Source organism: Lathyrus oleraceus, chromosome 4 (genome assembly GCF_024323335.1).
Source record: "Lathyrus oleraceus cultivar Zhongwan6 chromosome 4, CAAS_Psat_ZW6_1.0, whole genome shotgun sequence".
NCBI lineage: Eukaryota > Viridiplantae > Streptophyta > Magnoliopsida > Fabales > Fabaceae > Lathyrus > Lathyrus oleraceus.
The window spans coordinates 167,133,675-167,153,334 of record NC_066582.1 but is presented as its reverse complement, the minus strand read 5'-3'; the positions used below and the strand labels follow the sequence as shown (position 1 = coordinate 167,153,334).

General features: G+C 35.5%; 1 protein-coding gene and 1 long non-coding RNA gene across 4 annotated transcripts; one reads left to right on the top strand and one right to left on the bottom strand.

The window, feature by feature from the left end:
• Positions 1-292: 292 nt before the first annotated feature.
• On the bottom strand, positions 293-2,741 carry LOC127074340 (uncharacterized). 3 transcript variants are annotated; one of them, XR_007785982.1, is made up of 3 exons: positions 1,858-2,741; positions 1,090-1,790; positions 293-994 (listed from the first exon to the last, which is right to left on the bottom strand). It is a non-coding gene; the product is annotated as an uncharacterized LOC127074340 (long non-coding RNA). The 3 variants fall into 3 exon arrangements; XR_007785981.1 differs by having other exon boundaries at positions 1,074-1,790; positions 2,061-2,741; XR_007785980.1 differs by having other exon boundaries at positions 2,061-2,741.
• Positions 2,742-4,741: 2,000 nt separating this feature from the next.
• Positions 4,742-8,430, top strand: LOC127074338 (AP2-like ethylene-responsive transcription factor ANT). Its single transcript, XM_051015646.1, has 9 exons — positions 4,742-5,442; positions 5,531-6,149; positions 6,245-6,327; positions 6,618-6,626; positions 6,777-6,865; positions 6,959-7,032; positions 7,125-7,175; positions 7,288-7,364; positions 7,601-8,430. The coding sequence occupies exons 1-9, from the start codon at positions 5,157-5,159 to the stop codon at positions 8,212-8,214; spliced, it is 1,902 nt and encodes a 633-aa protein (XP_050871603.1). The 5' UTR covers positions 4,742-5,156; the 3' UTR covers positions 8,215-8,430.
• Positions 8,431-19,660: the final 11,230 nt, after the last annotated feature.

Genomic DNA, 19,660 nt, shown 5'->3' with positions numbered 1-19,660 from the left:
CTTAACATATCACTACAGTTAATAGTATGTGAAGGTGAGAAAAACACAAGAAAGAGAGGGGTTTGAATTGTGTTGCTTTTTCTTTTTTTTTTAAAACTCTTGGTCAGATTGTAAACACAAGTTTGTAGAATCTGATCCAGTCAGAGGTAAGCAGCGAATATGAAATGCAAGAAAGAAGAATAACACACAGAGTTATTCCGGTTCCTCTTATAACTTCGGAGTAATACAATCCCCTTATACTTACAAGGGATTTTCACTATAACCGCACAAGATTACAATTTGCACAAGCACACATGCAAGATACTTCTTTTGCTCAAACACTCAAGTAAAAGACTTCTTTGCTCAAGCACACAAGCAAGTGAATTTATTTGCTCAAGCACATAAGCAAAAGACTCCAAATGCTCAAACACTTAGTAAGTGACTTCTAACAATCTACCTAGCAGATAAATGATTGTTGGGAAAATATAGTTGATACACAATCAGAGGTGTATACAGAATACAACACAATTAGACTCTTTTAAGACTTAAGGATTTCTAAGATATACAAGGATAAGAAATCCTAATTTTAGTGGCATGAAATCCTAATTTTAGTGGCGTCCTTTATCCTTTGGGCACCCACGGTAGTATCTTTTTCAACATGTTGAGTGGCGTGAAGATGCTTGTACAATAACCCAGACCATCAAAGGCCGACCCCAAAACTTGAGCTATCAAAGGTCGGTCCTAATATGGACTGGAGTCTTGTCACCCATACTGGACTTGCCTTCCTCTCCCTTATTTTTATTTTTAGGAGGCAATTTGGAGGTCCCATGAGTGTTTTGATTGGTGAATAGGACGTCATTCATTATAATGCCTTCTGCATTATTTCTCTTCTTTACAACCTGTGTTTGAACTCCAATGAGATCATTGTGAGGCATGGGATGAATATCTCAGTAGAGAGCTCTTGCTTAAGCCATCAATGATTTCTTCTCAGCCATTGTGACATTGTTCATCTTATCTGCACAAGCAAAAGGAAAAGAAATTAGATATTATATATGATAAAATTAAGGATAAAGGACGTACGAAAGTAACTAAACTGGTAAAGTGAATAACTTATTGAGGTCTCCTTCCTACTTGAGCAAGACACACACCCAAATGGTCGAGAAGGTATCCAAAAACTAGACCGCCTCTCTTTCGGTGGGACTCAATTTGTATGGATCATACCACATGATTGAAACCGGGTTACTGGTCCAGTGAAAAGGAAACCAATACGTCCCATCTTCCTCGTAGATAACCTCTAGACACTAGGTGTTGCCCCTTAGCTACATGTAAGGAGAGAGGATGGCCCGGTCGTGCATGACATTCACTTAGACCCAACCCTCCTTATACGGGCATATAGATTCGTAAAATGAAAAAAAAAGATGTTAATGGTAGGCGTGATATTGAGGCCAAAACATATCACCTCAAACACCCGAGCAAAAACCCAGTTGTTAGGATGAAGTTGGGAAGGAGCGGTGTTGAGTTTTTGGGAGTTCGGACTAAAATATGGAGAATAGGATACCCACGCCAAAATCATTGGTGAAGATAATATAACAAGAAGTATTCATCGGCTACTCTGGGCGGCCGCCACATGAAAATTTTCTCCCTTAAGACATAAGGCTCCAAAATAATATCGACCTTATCCCTAGTATTAGACAACTCACTTGATCTCGGAAGCTGGTCACCTAGGGGTCATTAAGGAAAACCTAGTCGTAACTCAAAACCTCGTCACTAAAAGAGCCGGTGGGGAGCTCCATGACAATCTCGATTGAAACCTGAAGCAGAAAACATCGAGTTAGTGTCACTATTCATATAAGTGCTATCAAATACACAGTTACATACCTCTCTCTCTCTCCACATAAATTTTCAATCTACTTTCCCGATGGTGCGTCTAGAAGCTTCCACGCACTGTTGCCACAATGCATGCCTCTTGGTTACATTTTTAGGCGAAATGACCCCCCTCCCCCACTCATCACACTCGCGAATCAGAACCATTGGAATAAATTAGGGAATGATTAAAAAAGAAAAGAAAAGAATCATCGTACCTGGATGGAGGATGGGGAGATGCAACCTTGAAAAACAAAGGAATTCAAAGCTGCTGAATAGAGAATGAGAGAGAAGGCTAAGCACATTTTTGAAAGGAGAAGGATTGAGAGAAGGGAATAAGAATTAGAGAACGTATCTCAGTATCAATCTCGACCTACACTGCTCTTAGTGAGAATGGAATAAGGATTAGAGAACGTATCCCGGTAACCACGAATTACCCAAAAATGGGATGTATTTTATGCTGAGAAGGGTAACGATAAAAGACTTGGTATAACATCTTGGTAGATTTGGGACTCTCTTGGCGGTTAGGACAACATTACTCTTAAAGCACTTCGCCCCTTAAGGCCTCATTCTTAAGGGGGCTATGTACATTCTGAATACTACATCTCGGGTATTGGCGGCAAAGTACAGGAATATGGAATTGGATCTAAACTTAAAGCGGGTTCGGACTCTCACGCTGGAACATCACATGTCTGGGCCAAGATACACCATGAGAAGCCATATAAACCGCTTAGGGCCGAGATATCTCATACATGCCTTTATGGGCATTTATCATCGTAACGTCGACATGTCCAAACATGTATATTAAATCCTATAATGTTAGAGGAATTGTCAAATTAGCGTTCTTTATCCATAACATAACGTTAGTTATCTCATGTGATTAATCTCCAGCATTGCGTGATGAGATTCTTCTATTTACTCAAGGAAAAAAATTATATCTCATATTGTTGGTATTGGCTATTATGGTTATATTTGATAGGGTCGGGAGTAAATGTAGGTCGTTCGCATAGGTAGCCAAGCATAACCAATACTATTTCATTGTAGTGATTTGGTTTGTCCGTTATGTTTTGGTTCTGACAAGACTCGCCTTCATTTATTTATTGTATATAGAGTTGCTGCTGAGATTTGGTCTTCTATCCTGGATTGGTTAGAGATAAATGTTATTTATTCCACTTTATCTATTATTGTTCATCTTTTGATGTTTGAGTCTTAATGAGGAGGAGTGCAAAGAAAAATTATAGGATTTTCATTTGACTAGCTGTTCTGAGGGCTATTTGATTAATCTAAAACGATATTTTGTTCAAAGGTGGAGTGAAAGAGATTTGGGATATTGTTATTATTGTGAAATCTCTGGTTTGAAATTGACTTAGAGTTAGATCTTTTAGTCGGTTTTTTATTTCTAAAGCCGTTTGGATGTTAAATTCGGTAGAGGCGTTGTTGTAATTCGCCTTATTTTTTTTCTTTATAATTGGGTTGAATAGCTCTTATACTTGCTTTATTACAATTCTTTTACTTATAAATAAAATAATTAACCATTTCTCTAAACATTTAGTAGTAGAGACTCTACCAAAAAAAACATTGTAAGACATTTAATTAGTTAATGTATTCCTCACTTAAAATTAAAATAACCTTGCTGAGGGTGTTTTTTTTGACAAGAAGGCTGAACTTTGGTTGTCCCACAATTCCACTACATAGAATAAATTAAAATCCACCTATCTTTACTAAGGTAACATCTATATACTTGATCAATAATAGTGTAAATACTTCATCAACCAAAAAATACCATGTTGGGATCAGTAAAAGTTACCATAATTGCTTTATTTATAAAAGTTGAAGATGAGTCATGACAAATTTAAACTGAGTAAAAAATAAACAGTTATTGAGAGAAAAAAAAGAAGAAGATGAGTCATTACAAAAGATGGTGTTATTATCCATTTGCTAGTTTCCCTATTGAAGAATGTTGATGACTTCATCTATTAAACTTTTTGTCTTGATGCAAATATTGACTTCATGAAGGACCATCTTAAAATCCTATTGAAAAAAGCATAAAAAATCATGTAATGTAATGTATCTTGCACTCAATTATTTGAATTCTTGTTGTTTTATACAAAAGCTTCTTGTTCTAGGTGCCTAGTGAATGGCATAGAGTTATGGTCACCCAAGTAGTATTGGGCTATGTCAGATCATGTAACATATCAGAATTTTATTTTACTGTGTTTATTATCTGTATCTTACCCCACACCATACTTTGACTCAAATAAAGCACCCTAAACTCATATGGGTGCATTCCTTTAACTTATTCTAGCATGATCATTCACTTTGTTTTCTTGTAGAATTAGAAAAAGTTTTTAATTATGGTTGATGAAGACGTTGAATTGCAGTCGCGAATGCAAATGCGGAGGTTGTAGTTACAGTTGTTGCGATGTCCATAGTTGAGATTTAGTTGAAAGAAATACATAATTGAGAGATTGTTAAAGTTAATATTTTTTCATTATATCTCATGAAAATTGAGATTTAGAGTTTTAATTTTTTTTTAAGAAGAATTGAACTTAAGTGTGTTCACGCAAATTACAATGCAATTGTAGAGACTACCACATCAACAATATCTCGCCGCTGTAATTACAGATGTAGTCTAAAAATATATGTTCTTAGCGATAAATATTTTTTACCTTACAAACCTATTTTGTGTACTGAGTTGAATAAAATAGAATAAAAATTTTCACTACATTAAATGAACTTTATGATACATTTTTATGCTTGTGCAATTATAAACAGCCAGCATGACCAATAAATTTTGAGAGGGACTAGTTGCATTGCATTGCATCCACTATACAAAAATAAGGTCTCTGCATTCTCCATTTTTGGGTGAAACACACAGGTCTTTTTTTGGACAACAATAACTATTTTTCAACAGGGTTTTCAATTATTTATCATCTAAATGAGAACACTCTCTTACATAAAAGTGAAAAAGAAATAAAGCAAAAAACAAAAAATAAAAAGAGAATGAAAGGAGCGTAGAATAAAGCAAAAGTGAAGGTCTTTCTCATGCACGGATCCCCATAGAATGAACACCTAGCATTGCTTGCTGGAATACATTCTTTTTGTTTAGTTTAAACAAACTTGCTTTGTTCCCTATACATATACCAACACACACATCATTATATTATATACAAAAACCAAACATAGTTTATAGTTTTATATGTTTTGTAACCAAGACATAAACAAATTGTACTAGTTCTAACTTGAGACTAGATAGATATGGTATGATTAGTATATGATTGTGTTGCATTTTGTTATCTTGTGAGAGAAAAAAAATGAAGAGAATGGAAAATAATGATGATGCTGTTGTTGACATTAACAATGAAAATAACTGGTTGGGTTTTTCTTTGTCACCTCAAATGAATGTTGGTGTTCCTTCACAATCTTCTTCTGTTTCTGAAGCTGTTCCATTTCCTTCAAGCTTTTACCAAACTGCCCCTCTTAGTAACTATTGTTTCTCTTATGGACTTGAACATGAAAATGTTGGGTTGTATTCATTGCTTCCCATTATGCCCCTCAAATCTGATGGATCTCTCTATGAAATGGAGTCACAAACACAAGGTTAGCTCAGATGTTTTGTCTTTTTATGATTAAGAATATGTTTTTTTTTGTTGACTATTTATTTATTTTTTTATCTATTTTTGTGAAGCAATGGTAACTACTTCAGCACCAAAACTAGAGAACTTCTTAGGTAGTGAAGCTATGGGGACCCCTCATTATGCATGTAGTGGTACCACTGTCACAGAAACAATGCCTTTGAGCTTAGACAGCATGTTCCAAAACCAAGTTCAAAACATGAACAACCAACAACAACAATTTTCATCATATTACTCAACTTTGAGAAACCATGATTTGATGTTAGAAGGGTCAAAGCAAAGTCAAGCTTCAAGTGGAAATTTTCATGTTTCAAACATGGGTGAGGATCATGGACTTAATGGTTTAAAGAGCTGGGTTTTAAGGAATTTTCCGGCTAGTCATGGACTTGATCAGTCAAAGATGAGTTTTCCTGTTGGTGTGGATGAAAATGAAGGTGAATCTGGTTCAAATATCGGTTCGATGGCTTATGGTGATTTGCATTCTTTGAGCCTGTCGATGAGTCCTAGCTCGCAATCTAGCTGCGTTACAACTTCGCATGTTGTTGTTGAAAATTCTGTTGCAGTGGATACAAAGAAAAGAGGAAGTGAAAAGTTTGAGCAGAAGCAAATTGTTCATAGGAAATCTATTGATACTTTTGGTCAAAGAACATCTCAATATAGAGGTGTAACAAGGTGTGTTTAGTTCTAAATTCTAATGTTCATAGTACTTAATGTTTTTTTTAAGATTATCCGTGTTTATGTTTTTGTTTGATTTTGTCGATCTTTAGGCATAGATGGACCGGGAGATATGAAGCTCATCTATGGGACAATAGTTGCAAAAAAGAAGGCCAAAGCCGAAAAGGAAGACAAGGTAAGAACGTGACAATGTGCACGTCTCGATTGATGACGAGTGTGACAACATCACAATAATTTTGTTGAAGTTCAAAATATAACTTTTTGTCAAAATTACAATGATTTAGTTAAATTCGCCGTGAATCTAAAGTTACATTATATTTATATTCTGTCACTTTTTGATTCTCGTCAGACCAGACGTATCTATTATGATAGATTTTCATTTATTTTTATCATGTCTCACTCTTGTTTTTGTTTCTTTGTTTTCCGGGGAATGCCGATGCTACTCAAACATTTGATGAAACATAGTTTATCTTGGTAAGATTTCAATAGTCCAAGATATATGATTCAGTTCATAGATTCTGCAGAAATTTCAGGAACTTCGATATCCTTTAACATGTTTTTGATGTTTTTAACTAAAGAGAGAAATTAACATTTATTGGAATCCTTCCAAAATTTTGATTTTAGGTGGTTATGATATGGAAGAAAAAGCTGCTAGAGCTTATGATCAAGCAGCACTCAAGTATTGGGGACCATCCACTCACATAAATTTCCCTGTTAGTATATTTTATTTTTTACATTGTCTTTTCTCTCTTTTTCACTTATAAGGTTTATCAATTCACTTTTCTTACTACATTCTATTGTAACAGTTGGAAGATTATCAAAATCAACTTGAGGAAATGAAGAACATGACAAGACAGGAATATGTTGCTCATTTAAGAAGGTAAAAACAAAAAACTTTGCTAGTTTTTTTTATCATATTATGTTACTATGTTATTTGTTTGTTCATAACATTTTCAATTTTTTCCTTATCAGAAAAAGCAGCGGCTTCTCAAGAGGTGCTTCCATGTACAGAGGAGTAACAAGGTCTCAAATCAATTACTTAAATTTACACCATTAAAATTTAATTAATAATATTTCTACTTTTGTAAAAAAAAGAAAAAAAATCTTTTTCAAACTGTTGTTCACTTGGTAGCAGACACCATCAACATGGAAGATGGCAGGCTAGAATTGGTAGGGTGGCTGGTAACAAAGACCTATATCTTGGAACCTTCAGTGAGTTCTTTTATACTTTTTGCTTAACTTTTTTTTTATCAGACACTTTAAATTGAAGACGTGTTACTTGTCTGACACTGACACGTCGCTATACATTTGCTTCTATTTAACCATAGATATTTTCTCAAAAAAAACTATTATTTATGCGTTAGTATTATGTCTGGTGTCTGTATATGTCGTTTCCACGAATTCATTGTGTCTAGTTGTTCTCAGTTAAATATGATCCAATTTTTTAGGTACTCAAGAGGAAGCGGCTGAGGCCTACGACATAGCTGCGATAAAATTCAGAGGAGCTAATGCAGTAACCAACTTTGATATAATAAAATATGATGTTGAAAAAATCATGGCAAGTAGTAACCTTCTAAGCATTGAACTAGCAAGAAGGAACAAAGAGGTAGTAAATATTACCACAACTCAATATATTGAACCTCTCAACAACACTACTCAAGAGGCCATGCAGAAGAATATGATTCTCTATCAATCCCCTCAACAACAACAACAACTTCAACAGAATCAACCAAGAATCGAGAACGAGAGAACTCATCAATCATTTTCCTCGGTGTCTTTGGATAACATGTTTCATCAAGAAGTAGCCGAGGAAGCAAGTAAGATGAGAGCGCATTTGTCAAATGCTTCTTCATTGGCCACAAGTTTGAGTAGCTCAAGAGAAGGTAGCCCTGATAGAACAAGCTTGCAGAATCTCTCTGGAATTCCTTCAACATCATCGAAACTATTGGTTGCGACCGCTTCGAATAGTAATATGAATTCTTGGGACCCTTCTCAACATCATCTTAGGCCTGCTCTTTCTTTGCCTCAGATGCCAGTTTTTGCTGCTTGGACTGATGCATAGTCCCTTTCATTTTTTTTTGTTTTATTGCATGGAGGAACAGTATGAATCAAATTAAGATGGTTGGAGCTAGTTGAATTGTTTAAAAGCTTAGATAAGTTAAATTTCTTGCGATCACTAATGTCAAAGCAGACTTCGAAATTTAAAACTCCGCTTTAAACTTTAAGACTTTCCTTTTAAGTAGTAAGTAAAGTAAAGAGCCCGCTTTAAGATTTTTGATGTTGTAGATTCGATGATATTTAAATTGCTAATGCGGTCACGCCTTGAATATTTACAATACTTAAAAAAACGACTGATGTGGTTGAAAATACGATTGTAATTATCTCAAAACCCTTTATATTAAACCTACTTCGGTAGATTTTATGGACGGTAATTTAAAATCATGATTGAATGAGATGATGACAAGGCTACAAAAAGGTGATGATTGAGAGAATGAAATGATTAAGGCAATATAGTATAAAATGGAGGAGACACCATTCATGATTATTTTGAACATTGCATGTCTCAATTATGCCTAGTTGGGTCTCAAATATATATCCTTTGACCATAATAAACCTAAAGTTGACGTCATAGGTACTGATTTTCCAATCCAGGATCATCATTGCAAACATCTTTTGTAGCTAAACTTTGTCTAAAGGTATAGCAGATATTCTCTTACTATATACCTTATTGAAACAAAAAGCAGTGGGGTGCAAAATTAGATTCCTACAGAATGAAGAATGACTTTATGTGATCTGATTGATGGATTAATTATCATTATCCTATTGGAATTTGTCTGCTGTGTTAAGGAAAGCCTTATGGTTGTTAAAACTTTACAAACCTTTCTTTAATTATTGTAAACATTCTAATGATGTTGTTTTTAAAATGCAAACTGGCTTATGTTCATTGTGGGATAAAACATGCTAATAGGAAAGATAATACTAACATGTGATTTTTTTCTCAGCTGCTTTCTGCATGCTTATCTATGTCACTGTGAAATATGGATTCTCTGCAATGAAACTATACTAAACTCACATTGTCAAGCACATTTGGACAATTGAAAAAAATTTCAAATGGCTGACATATAAAACAAAATTTTGAAATCTAAACCTTCTAGTTTTTTCACATGTTGAGATGTATGAAGCACGGATTCGATACGAAGACCGGAACACAACACAACAGATACTCTAATTCCGATAATATAAAAAATATAGATCGTCGATATTTTAATCAAGTTAGTTGTCTTTAACCATTCACTGAACAACATTGTTTCGGCACATCTTTAATTCTTTTAGATATGTATGAGATTTGTTTAAAATATATAAAGTGCGTCAAAGGAAAGGAAAAATAATATTTTTGAAACAATTGTCTAAGTTGTTGTATGCGTATTCTAGTAGTGTTATACGGGTGTCGAATACCAATTCTAAAAGTGTAGAAACAAAGGATAATTTATTTTTTAAATTACTTTTCTCAGTTTTTCGACATCGTACAAGTGTTATATAAGTGTTGAACACCGACATATCTCATATACCGCAAAACACTTTGTTACACCTTTAGAATTACTAGCAACCATTTCTATTCTACCATTCATTTATTTTATTAGCCGTTACTGTTTTATCTTTATTTCAGTTACATTTTATTTAGTTAATTAATAATTGTGTAAGTTCTATAGATTGTTATGTTTTATAAATAGAAAGGTAGCAAAACATAGTGGGTTATCGGGAAGTTATTGAGTGGTTATTGAGAGAGATTCAACTCTCGAACATTTGAAAAGAGAGAGATCCAAGACTTTCGAATTCTTGGATGGAATCAAATTGGTCTTATCAGTGTGCTTGTGTGTTATTTCTCTATATTAAAATTGTGTAAGTTTATCGTATAAAAAACCAGTTTCTATCGACTGGTATCAGAGCAGTTTCCCTTTAGGACTGCTTTATGGTATCTACACGAGGGGAAATGGAGGCCAGATTAAAAATTATCGAACGTGGATTTGAGGTGTTGTTAGCAATGAAAGAAACAATGGAGAAACAATGCGAAGAAGACTGTCTAGAGCGAATAGAGGTTAGACGACAAGTGACAAAATTAGTCAAAATAGTTTGTCGCATGAGGCACCAAAGTCCAGCAGGATCACGACATAGTGAGGGCCAAACTGATGAAGAGGACGTGTCTATGAATCATCGACATCCACGGTTCTACAAAGAAAGATGAAAAAAGTTAAAAATTCTAATTTTTGAAGGTACTGATGCATATGATTGGTTGAACCATGTCGAGCGTTATTTTGACCTGATATAGGGGTGGCAAAAATGGTTGTGGTCCGTAGGACCGGCCCGCGCATCCGTAAAAAAATGGCGGGTTGGGTTAGGATTTTGTGTCCACCTACCCTCTTTACCCGTCCCATCTTAAGCCCGCCAAAAAAAGGGGCGGATTGCCCCGCCAATCCGCCAACCTAGTTATCAAGCACTCAAAATATTTATTTTCTTTGGTTTAAAGTTAATACTCGAACTATAGTTTTAGAATACTTGTTGATGATTCTATTTTATACATTTATTTATGAATATATGCAATATTTTTTAAAGTAAAATTTGTTTAAAAGATGTTTTATTAAAAATTATTCTAAAAGATAAGTGAAAAATTTAATATAAATGTAAAAATAAGCCTATTAATCAATTAAACAAATAAAAAATAAATATATAAAAAATAGGCGGGCATGCCCGCCGCCCACCAAACCGCCACCTTGGCGGGGCGTGCTAGATTTTTAAGTCCAATTTCACTTGGCAGACTTGTTCGCCCCATCCCTTTTTTTGGCGGGCTTAAGGAGGGACGGGTCGGGCGGTCCATTTTGCCACCCCTAACCTGAAGCGAATGGATGAAACAGAGAGACTACAGGCAGCGATGGTAGCCATGGAGGCCAAAGCATTTGCTTGGTATCAATGTTGGGAGGTGCCATCGCCAAATTCGACTTGAGAGGAATTCAAAACAACCACCCTTAAACGTTTTCAACCCTCAATGATCCAAAGTCCCTTTGAATTGTTGTTAGGTCTCAAACAAACAGGAACAATGGAAGAATACATAGAGCAATTTGAGCTATATTCAGGCTCCCTAAAAAGTGTTGAGTCGTCTTACTTAAAAGAAATCTTTTTGAATGGACTCAAAGATGTGATATGGGTTAAACTAAAGCTTTATCCGGTTGAAAGATTATTTGAATTAATGGATCATGCACAAAGGGTGGATGATAAAATTAGCTTGTGGAACAAAGGGAAGGGTGAAACAAATTCTGGTGGTGAACCAAACTTCAAAAACTATGTCAATAGCAGGGCCATGACATGTGATCTTGAAAATAAAGTCATCCACAAACTATTTTCACTGCTGCAAGTTCCAGAAGTGAGGAAAACCAGACACAACTAAACTCTTTTTTCAAAGGGAGATGCTTTAGAAGGTTGACAGATGCAGAACAGCAAGATAAATCATGTAAAGGATTATGTTTCCTCTATGATGAGAAGTTTAGCCCTGGACATGTATGTGCAAATAAACAATTTCAAGTCTTGTTATTGGAGAAAAATATGGAAGATGAAAACTATGGTGAGAAACCTAAAGAGGTGACTGAAGTCAAGTTTTGGGACCCCGAGGGACACTTGGGTGACCCTTCACCTTGAGGACAAGGTGAACCTTTGTGGGGGGGGGGGGGGGGGGGGGGGGGTATTGTTAGACATTCAAAATTATTAGGAACCATTTCTATTTTGCCATGTGTTCGAGTTGTGGTATAGCGGCGAGCAAGGAAAAGTTAAGTTGGAAGTATTCTGGGGTTTATCGTATCCATAGGGATCAATGCGATATCATATATCGTTCAACGATCTCTATGTTTCTAAGCTTGCTGAAGGGTTTGAAAGCGTACAGATGCATAAAGTAAAACAAATGCATAAGTAATTAAAGTGATGGAGAGAACTCGTCAGGAATGAATTTCATCCACCTATCTAATACGCAAATTTATCAATCAATTGTACAAAACTTAAAACACTCATCAATATCATCATGTATCCCTCACATCATTGTTCATGTCTGAAGTGCTGACTAGAGTTCTACCCTATTGTTTAATCGACGATCTCTCAACTTATTAAGCAATACAGAGTATTAAAAATCGATACCCACAATGAGTTTTAGATCTAAATCCATGTTTAGAGTTTATAATCTAACAAATGTCCATCTTAGATCATGATCTGAAGAGTATTTATCAATAGCGGTTCAAATCCAAATATAAAACAAGTAAACAAAGATGACATCGATATAGATTCATAAAATAGGCCGTATACAATGACGTGATCAATAAATATATATACTATCAAAGTAAACTTACATACAAGACTCCAATAAAAAAGGTACAAAGAGAAGAAGGAAGAGGAAGAAGAATCTCTCGCCGTGTCTAGCTAATTGATGCAAATCCAACTCCGGATTTTCAAGATGCAACCCCTAATGTTGTTTCTAAGGTACTCTCTACAAAGAATTACGTTGATGGAAATGGGGTTAAAAATTCCCAAAACCATACCCTAAAAATCTATGTGCAAATGAATAAATAGGAGCTGGAAAAGTGGAATCGCGTTAAGCCCTAGAAGAGCTCGTTTAGCGCGATCAGAAAAAATAAACTTAAACCGCCTTGATTCGCTCTAAGCGCGCTCCTAGCGCGAATTTCTCAATTCCCCAATGTATTTATTTCTCTAAGTGCGCTAGGACCGCGCTTAGCCCGCTCTGGAAAACTTGGAATCTTCACAAATGTTACTTTGGCTCTTGCTTGGTGCCTTTAGGTTTCTCAAGCTTCCAATAGGCTTTGAAACCTACAAATTTGCACAAAAATGATCAAACAAAATCTATTTACATGATAACGCAACTATAAAATATATACGCAAAAGTTGAGGTTTATGCATGAAAATCAATTGAAACAAGTCAATAAGTGCCAATTATTCACACACTAAATTACCATAATTTAGCACTTGTTACCATGCATTTATTTTATTAGTCGTTACTATTTTATATTTCTGTCAGTTACATTTTATTAATTAGTTAATTAATAAGTGTGTAAGTTCTATAGGTTGTTATGCTCAATAAATAGGAAGGAAGCAGAGCATAATGGATTATCGGGAATTTATTGAGTGGTTAATGGGAGAGACTCAACTCTTGAACATTTGGGAAGAGAGAGATCCAAGACTCTCGAATTCTTGGAAGGAACCAAATTGGTCCTGTCAGTGTGTTTGTGTGTTATTTCTCTATATTGAAATGGTGTAAGTTTATCATGTAAACAACCAATTTCTATCACACTCATCCTAAAGGTGTTTGTGCCGGATAGATTGAGGTCACTTTTGGAGTAATTTTGAAGTAAGACAAAATCATTAGATACATGATAGTAATTCCAATGGAGTAATTTGGTGGGTTGTCCCTTGGAGCTAGGTGATCTTAGACATATTTTTCTCTTTGATGATTATATGTACGAGTTAGTGGTTAAAATTTTGATGGCTAGGATGACAAGGGTCATATGGATTCTCTTATTTCTCAAGAGCAATATGCCTTCCTTAAGGGTGGGCACTTGTTAGACTGATTGATTCCTTTGAATGAAGTGTTGGACCTGGTTAGAGTTTTCAAAAGGGAGTGTTAAGTGTTTAAATGGATTTTGAGAAGGCTTATGAACCATTGAGTTGGCCGTTCCTGGACTATATATTGAGAAGGTTTGAATTTGACGTAAGGTGGAAGGCTTGGATTAGAGCATGTGTCTTCTAGGGTAGCCTTTTTTTTAGGTCAATGGCTTCTGGTTGAGGAGATCTATATCCAAAGGGGTCTCAAACAAGGGGATCCCCTAAAGCTTTTTCTCTTCCTTTCAGTGGTGGAGGGTCTCAGTGCCTCTACGAGGAGGGACATTCTAGTTGGATTTTACTAGGATTTTAAGTCCCATTGGTGAAGAATCTTTTGTTGATTAAGGAGGTTCTTAGGATTTTTGAACTTGCAACTAGCTTTAAGGTTAATTTTTCCTAGAGATATACTTTTGGGGTTAAAGTGGGGAAGGACTTTTTGGACCTGGCAAAGGATTCCTTAAATTGAAAATCAGGTGGCCTTCGGTGGGAGCTAATCTTAGGAAGGAAGGGACTTGTGAGCCTCTAGTTAAGGTTGTGTCCATGAGACTTGCTTCCTGGAGAAATAGATTTGTGAGTCTCGGAGGGAGGGTTGTCATGCTGAATTTAATTATGAACTTTTTTCATTTTTTCTTTCTTTCTTTCATTTTTGAAGATGTTGGTTAAAGTCTCAAAGAATTTAGTTAGGATGCAAAGGAGGTTTCTTTCGGGTGGATCAAAAGGAGATACTAATTTTGCTTGGTTGAAGTGGGAGGATGTGTGCAAGCCTAAGAAGGAAGATGGTTTAGGGGTTAAGGATCTAAGGCTTGTGATTTTGGCGCTATTAAGTAGGTGGAGATGAAGTGTTCTTATGGATATGCAGTTTTTGTGGAAGACTATTTTGTCTTCTAGATATGGTGCTCATGTACGTGGTTCCCTTCCGAGCAGTAGGGTGATCGGTCTTAGAAAGACATCCTTCTGGTGGATAGGAGTTTCCCTTATCAATTCCTCACCAGAACAACAATCAGATTGGTTCTATTGTTCTCTTTCCAAGGTGGTTGGGGACAGTTTGAATACCAATTTCTAGCATAATGTTTGGGTAGGATAGTCCTAATTGTGTGTCGTTTTTTAGAGGTTTTTTCTCATCTCAGAGCAAAAGTCTCCAGTTATGGGGTTAAAGGAGAGCTGGATATGAGAGGTTTGAGTTTGGGACTTTAGGTTGAGACAATCTTTCCTTGTCTATGAGAAATAGCTTCTGCTGGAGTTGCTTAGTTCTATTGTTGGGATGGTTAAACAGTGTCAGATAGATGTTTGAGAGTGGGTTCGAGATCCAACGAGAGGCTTTCCAATGGACTCCATATGTTAGACTATCCTCTTTGAAGGTTGTTGATGAAGTTAGGTCGGCCTAGGTGATTTGAGGCTTGTCAAGGGTCTGGATGAGTTAAAGGTATTCTAAGGTGGTGGTTTACTTCTACGGGATAGACTGATGACAAGATAAAATCTCTTTAGGCGTCAAATTGTGTCTGCTAATATTAATGTGGGGTGCTCCATTTTTCTAGGTCATACTAAGATTATACATCACATGTTTGTCCATTGTGAGGTTGCTTCATCACTCTATCATAGAGCGTTCAAGTGGATGAGTATGCCTACACCTCTCCCATATATGAGACTCATATGTCGTATAGAGGTTTTCGAGATTTTTCAAGGTCTTGGTCAATGTAAGAAGTCTCTTTTGTGTTTGATTTGGATCTGACATTCACTAGTATGGAATATTTAAAAATGCACAGTAAATTAATATTTAGTAAAAAAAGAATATCGATTAATCACTGAGTGACTTTTATTATTGGTTTGACTTTGAAGTGGATTCATGCTCAGGTTTCGAATTTTGTCTTTTCTTTGCTTGACAGGAAGTAATACTCGCTCAAGTGTCTTCGCTTTTAAGGGTGGTTTGCACGGTCAGTTTTCAAGTGGTCGCATTTACCTCTCTTTACTTTGCTCCTTCTAGGGTGAAGTGTCCCGTGTTTAGAATAGAGTAAACTTTTCAATGGTGTGAGTGGTCTGATTTGACTATTGTGGTAACGGGTTTTCTCGTTCTTCTTTTTTTTTTTTAGCTTTTGTATAGCCAGTTTTTATTACTCTAGTACACTATTGATGCATTTGTTTGTATCTTGTCCTCTTTTCATTTTCTTAATATATTTTTGCTCTGATCTGCCATTAAAAAAAAAACTCTAGTACACTATTGATGCATTTGTTTGTATCTTGTCCTCTTTTCATTTTCTTAATATATTTTTGCTCTGATCTGCCATTAAAAAAAAAACTCTATCTAACTCATTTTAAACTTATATGAGACTCTAAATACACACTTAAAAGTTGTTAAAATAGTAAAATGTTAAGTAACGATTTTGTCACGCGTACCAAATGTGAATATGAATGAAGAATACGGCATTAGCTCTTTCGTTGGTGGAAAATACCGTACGCTGTTAAACAAGGATCCTTTTATTTTTTGTCTTGTCTTTTTCCTTTAATTAAGTGGGCGTGCCCTCCCAAATTGAAAAAGATAAAGTGTGCAGCCAAATATCTTTCCTTACATTGCAAAAGCACAACCAATCTTACATGTTAAAGGTAACCATGCCGACGGCCACATTACCGTGGATAAATATCAAAGTTATGAAACATTGTTGTCATGTCTATGAGCTCAAAAAATATCACAAATGCATATGAATATTGTAACATGTACGTACGGTTTCATGGGGAAGGGTTTTTTGAGAAAGTTGAATATTTCATGGGCATACACTATTATGCAATTTTTGACAAAACAAAAGATATTTATTTGATGGGTCTAAAATCATAATTGATTTAGGCTTTGATATATGACTGGTTTGTTTTAGTTTTAAATTTTTTTTTTTTTTTTTTTGTATTTTTGAAAATAGATTTACAAAAATGTTTTTTTAAAATATTACAAGTTTTTTTAAATTTGTTTTTTATAAATTAAAAGACTAATTTTGATATACTATAACATAGTATAATCAAAATTACAGTTTTTTCAAAAAATTCTATTTCAAAAAAGATTTTTATGAAAATCTATTTGAAATAACTTCAAAATTAAGTGATTTTTTAAAATTTTGTTTTCAGTGTAAGAGGCGTGTTTAACAATTGTGTGAGTTACACAGTTGTTTTCTCTCTTTGTGTGAGAACCTAATTCATCTATACCTATTCATTTTTCGAGAATAAAACTGTCACACCATTTTCCAATTAGTTTTAGGGTTTTCATTTTCTTTCAACGTCTCTGTAAGTTTTAGAGTGTGCAATCTAAGAGGGGGGAGAGGGTGAATTAGACTTGCTAGAATTTATTTGATATTTAAGCAAGATCCTATTCTTTTTAATTTTATGGGGAGGTTATGTTAACCACAAGTTCTAAGAATGTCGAAGCAGCGTTATGTAAGCTTGTCATTACTGAAGTTAGCATTCCATAAGGTTGTTCTCGACCACCAAAAGGCATAGAGAAACCGGGGGGGGGGGGGGGGGTACTAAAGGCATGTTTGGAACATTCCCAATTGTCGGGGGAGTGTTAGGAGGTCCCCTTGGCCCAATGTAAGTCAAAATGGATTCAGTGTGGGCAATCGAATGTGTAGGGCATCAAACTTGCAAAAGATGGTACCGGTTCAGACACGGGCATTGTGGTCGTGTTTGCCTCTGTCGAAGAAGAAGGGGGTGGTACATTATTGTTTGGATTTTGGTTATTTGGCGCATTTGAATTTTCCATTCTTCTTGTGGATCTTCTCCTTGGTCTATCTTCGTTGGTTGTGGCTACTTTACCACTTCTTAATAACATACAACGAATTTTTCAAAAGGGAAAAAATGATTAAACGACCCGAATTAGAATAAGTGAAGAAAAATTCACTTTTTCAAATGTTATCACTGTCCCACTGGGTGTGCCAATTTGTTTACCGTGAGAATTGGTAAACAACCGCTGATCTTCCAAATTACTATATTTGGTTACTTACAGGATCAATCAGATTGATCCTAGGACATGTGCTAAATGTTTTTGAAGGTGAATTCTAATAAACATAAACACTTCGATGATGTTCATACCAGCAATAATTCGTTAAAGGATTTAATGAAAATATAAAATGAAAGAGGGCAAAAAGAATGTTGTAAATCGAAAGTAAATGGCAGTAAAGATAAACTTCTGGGTAAAAGTACAATTCTGGAAATAAAGAATTGATTAAATTACTTCAAGTAAAAAATAATGGTGTAACATCAAACATACATTTCTCAATTTACCCTTTCTCTACACACAGATACTTTGGTAAAATTGACAGATTTTGTACACACTTGAACACACACACGATTCTAACACTAAGACCTCTTATTTATACTAATCGAAGTAACCGCTTCTAACGGTCTTTCTACCAAATCAAGACAAGTGGTGCTTTGCATGCATGTAATTATCCACTATGCTCCACGTGTATTTTCAACAGTTTAGATAAGAACAAAAGTTCCCTCCTTTATTTGAATTTGAATCCCTCGTCAAACCACAACTAGTGACGTCTCTGTTGAAAAACACCTTAAACTACTAAAAATATTTCTAAGTCCACACAGCATCTTTACCCTTATACCAAGGCATCTTCGACTAGAACTTCAAACGCATAGTTTTGTCGAAGCATCTTCACAGGAAACTTTATTCTCTTAATTTATATAGGCATCGAAATTGGGAGCTAACAGTATGATGAGAATATTTCTTCATGAGGTGTAACGTGGAAATATGCTCCTGTGTCAATTATCCAAGTGCAATCATCAAATGCAACATTTAGATAATTGTCAATTCCAACAAGGAAAATATTCTCGTTGTTTGAGGCTACTGCAGTTATGGTTCCATATTCCGTATCTTATTTGGGTTTAACAAATCCGGATGGATTATCCCAGCATGTTGATCTCTCTTCAAGAATCTGCACTCAAGTCTTTTGTGGCCCGGTTTGCCACAATAATAACAATTTGGTCTTGTGCAAGACTTGGATCTAGCTTGTGATCTCCCACGACTTCCTCTTTCACGATTCTTACTCCTTCCTATGTTATCAACAATGTTGGTCTCATACTAGTTGATGAAGCCTCTTTCCCTCCGTCTTGATTCTTCATTTAGCAAGGAATTTGTAACAGAATCCATGACAAGTTTTCAGTCTAGAGTAGAGTTGCTAAGAGTGATGACTAGAGTGTTCCAACTCTCAGGTAGAAAACTTAGGAGTAGAAGAGTTTGCAACTCATCATCTATCTTCATGTCAGATTTCATCATTTGATTCACAATACCTTTGAAGGTACTCAAATGCTTGATCATGTTTTGGCCATCTGAGTACTCTAATTTCACCAATCGTCTGATAAGGTGGGCTTTGTTTCTCAGCATCTTCTTTTGAATCAATGATTCAAGTTTACTCCATAGCTCATACGCATTGGTATAAGTTGACACATGCTCGAATAAACTCATATCAATGTATTTTCTGATCATGGCAACTGCCTTTCGATTTTTGAGCTCCCGCTCGTTTTCTCCCTTCCCCTTTGGCTTATCCTTTTGAGAGATTGGCTCATGCAAATCTTTATAATATTGGCGGTCTTCCATCATCGGCTTCCAATATGTAGAATTATCAGCAGTCAACTTGAACATATCTCCATCATGACTGGTAGAACCCTCCATCTTGAGAACACAGGAAAGTAGTTACTTCAACTAGGAGATTTTATAAATAGTTTCGTACACTGGAAAAGTCGTCGTATTTTGTGAGTAATGCAACTAGGAAGTTCCCAGGAAAGAGAGGTGGGTCAATATTGACATGCTTAAATACCAAGTCTTTCCTTAGCCAAAAATCACCAAGACACATGTTCGCAATACTACA

Coding starts and splice junctions, on each gene's coding strand:
- LOC127074338 (XM_051015646.1), top strand. CDS start 5,157: ATGAAGAGAATGGAAAATAATGATGATGCTGTTGTTGACATTAACAAT. Junction 7,176..7,287: donor ATGTACAGAGGAGTAACAAG/GTCTCAAATCAA, acceptor ACTTGGTAGCAG/ACACCATCAACATGGAAGAT. Junction 7,365..7,600: donor CCTATATCTTGGAACCTTCA/GTGAGTTCTTTT, acceptor CCAATTTTTTAG/GTACTCAAGAGGAAGCGGCT.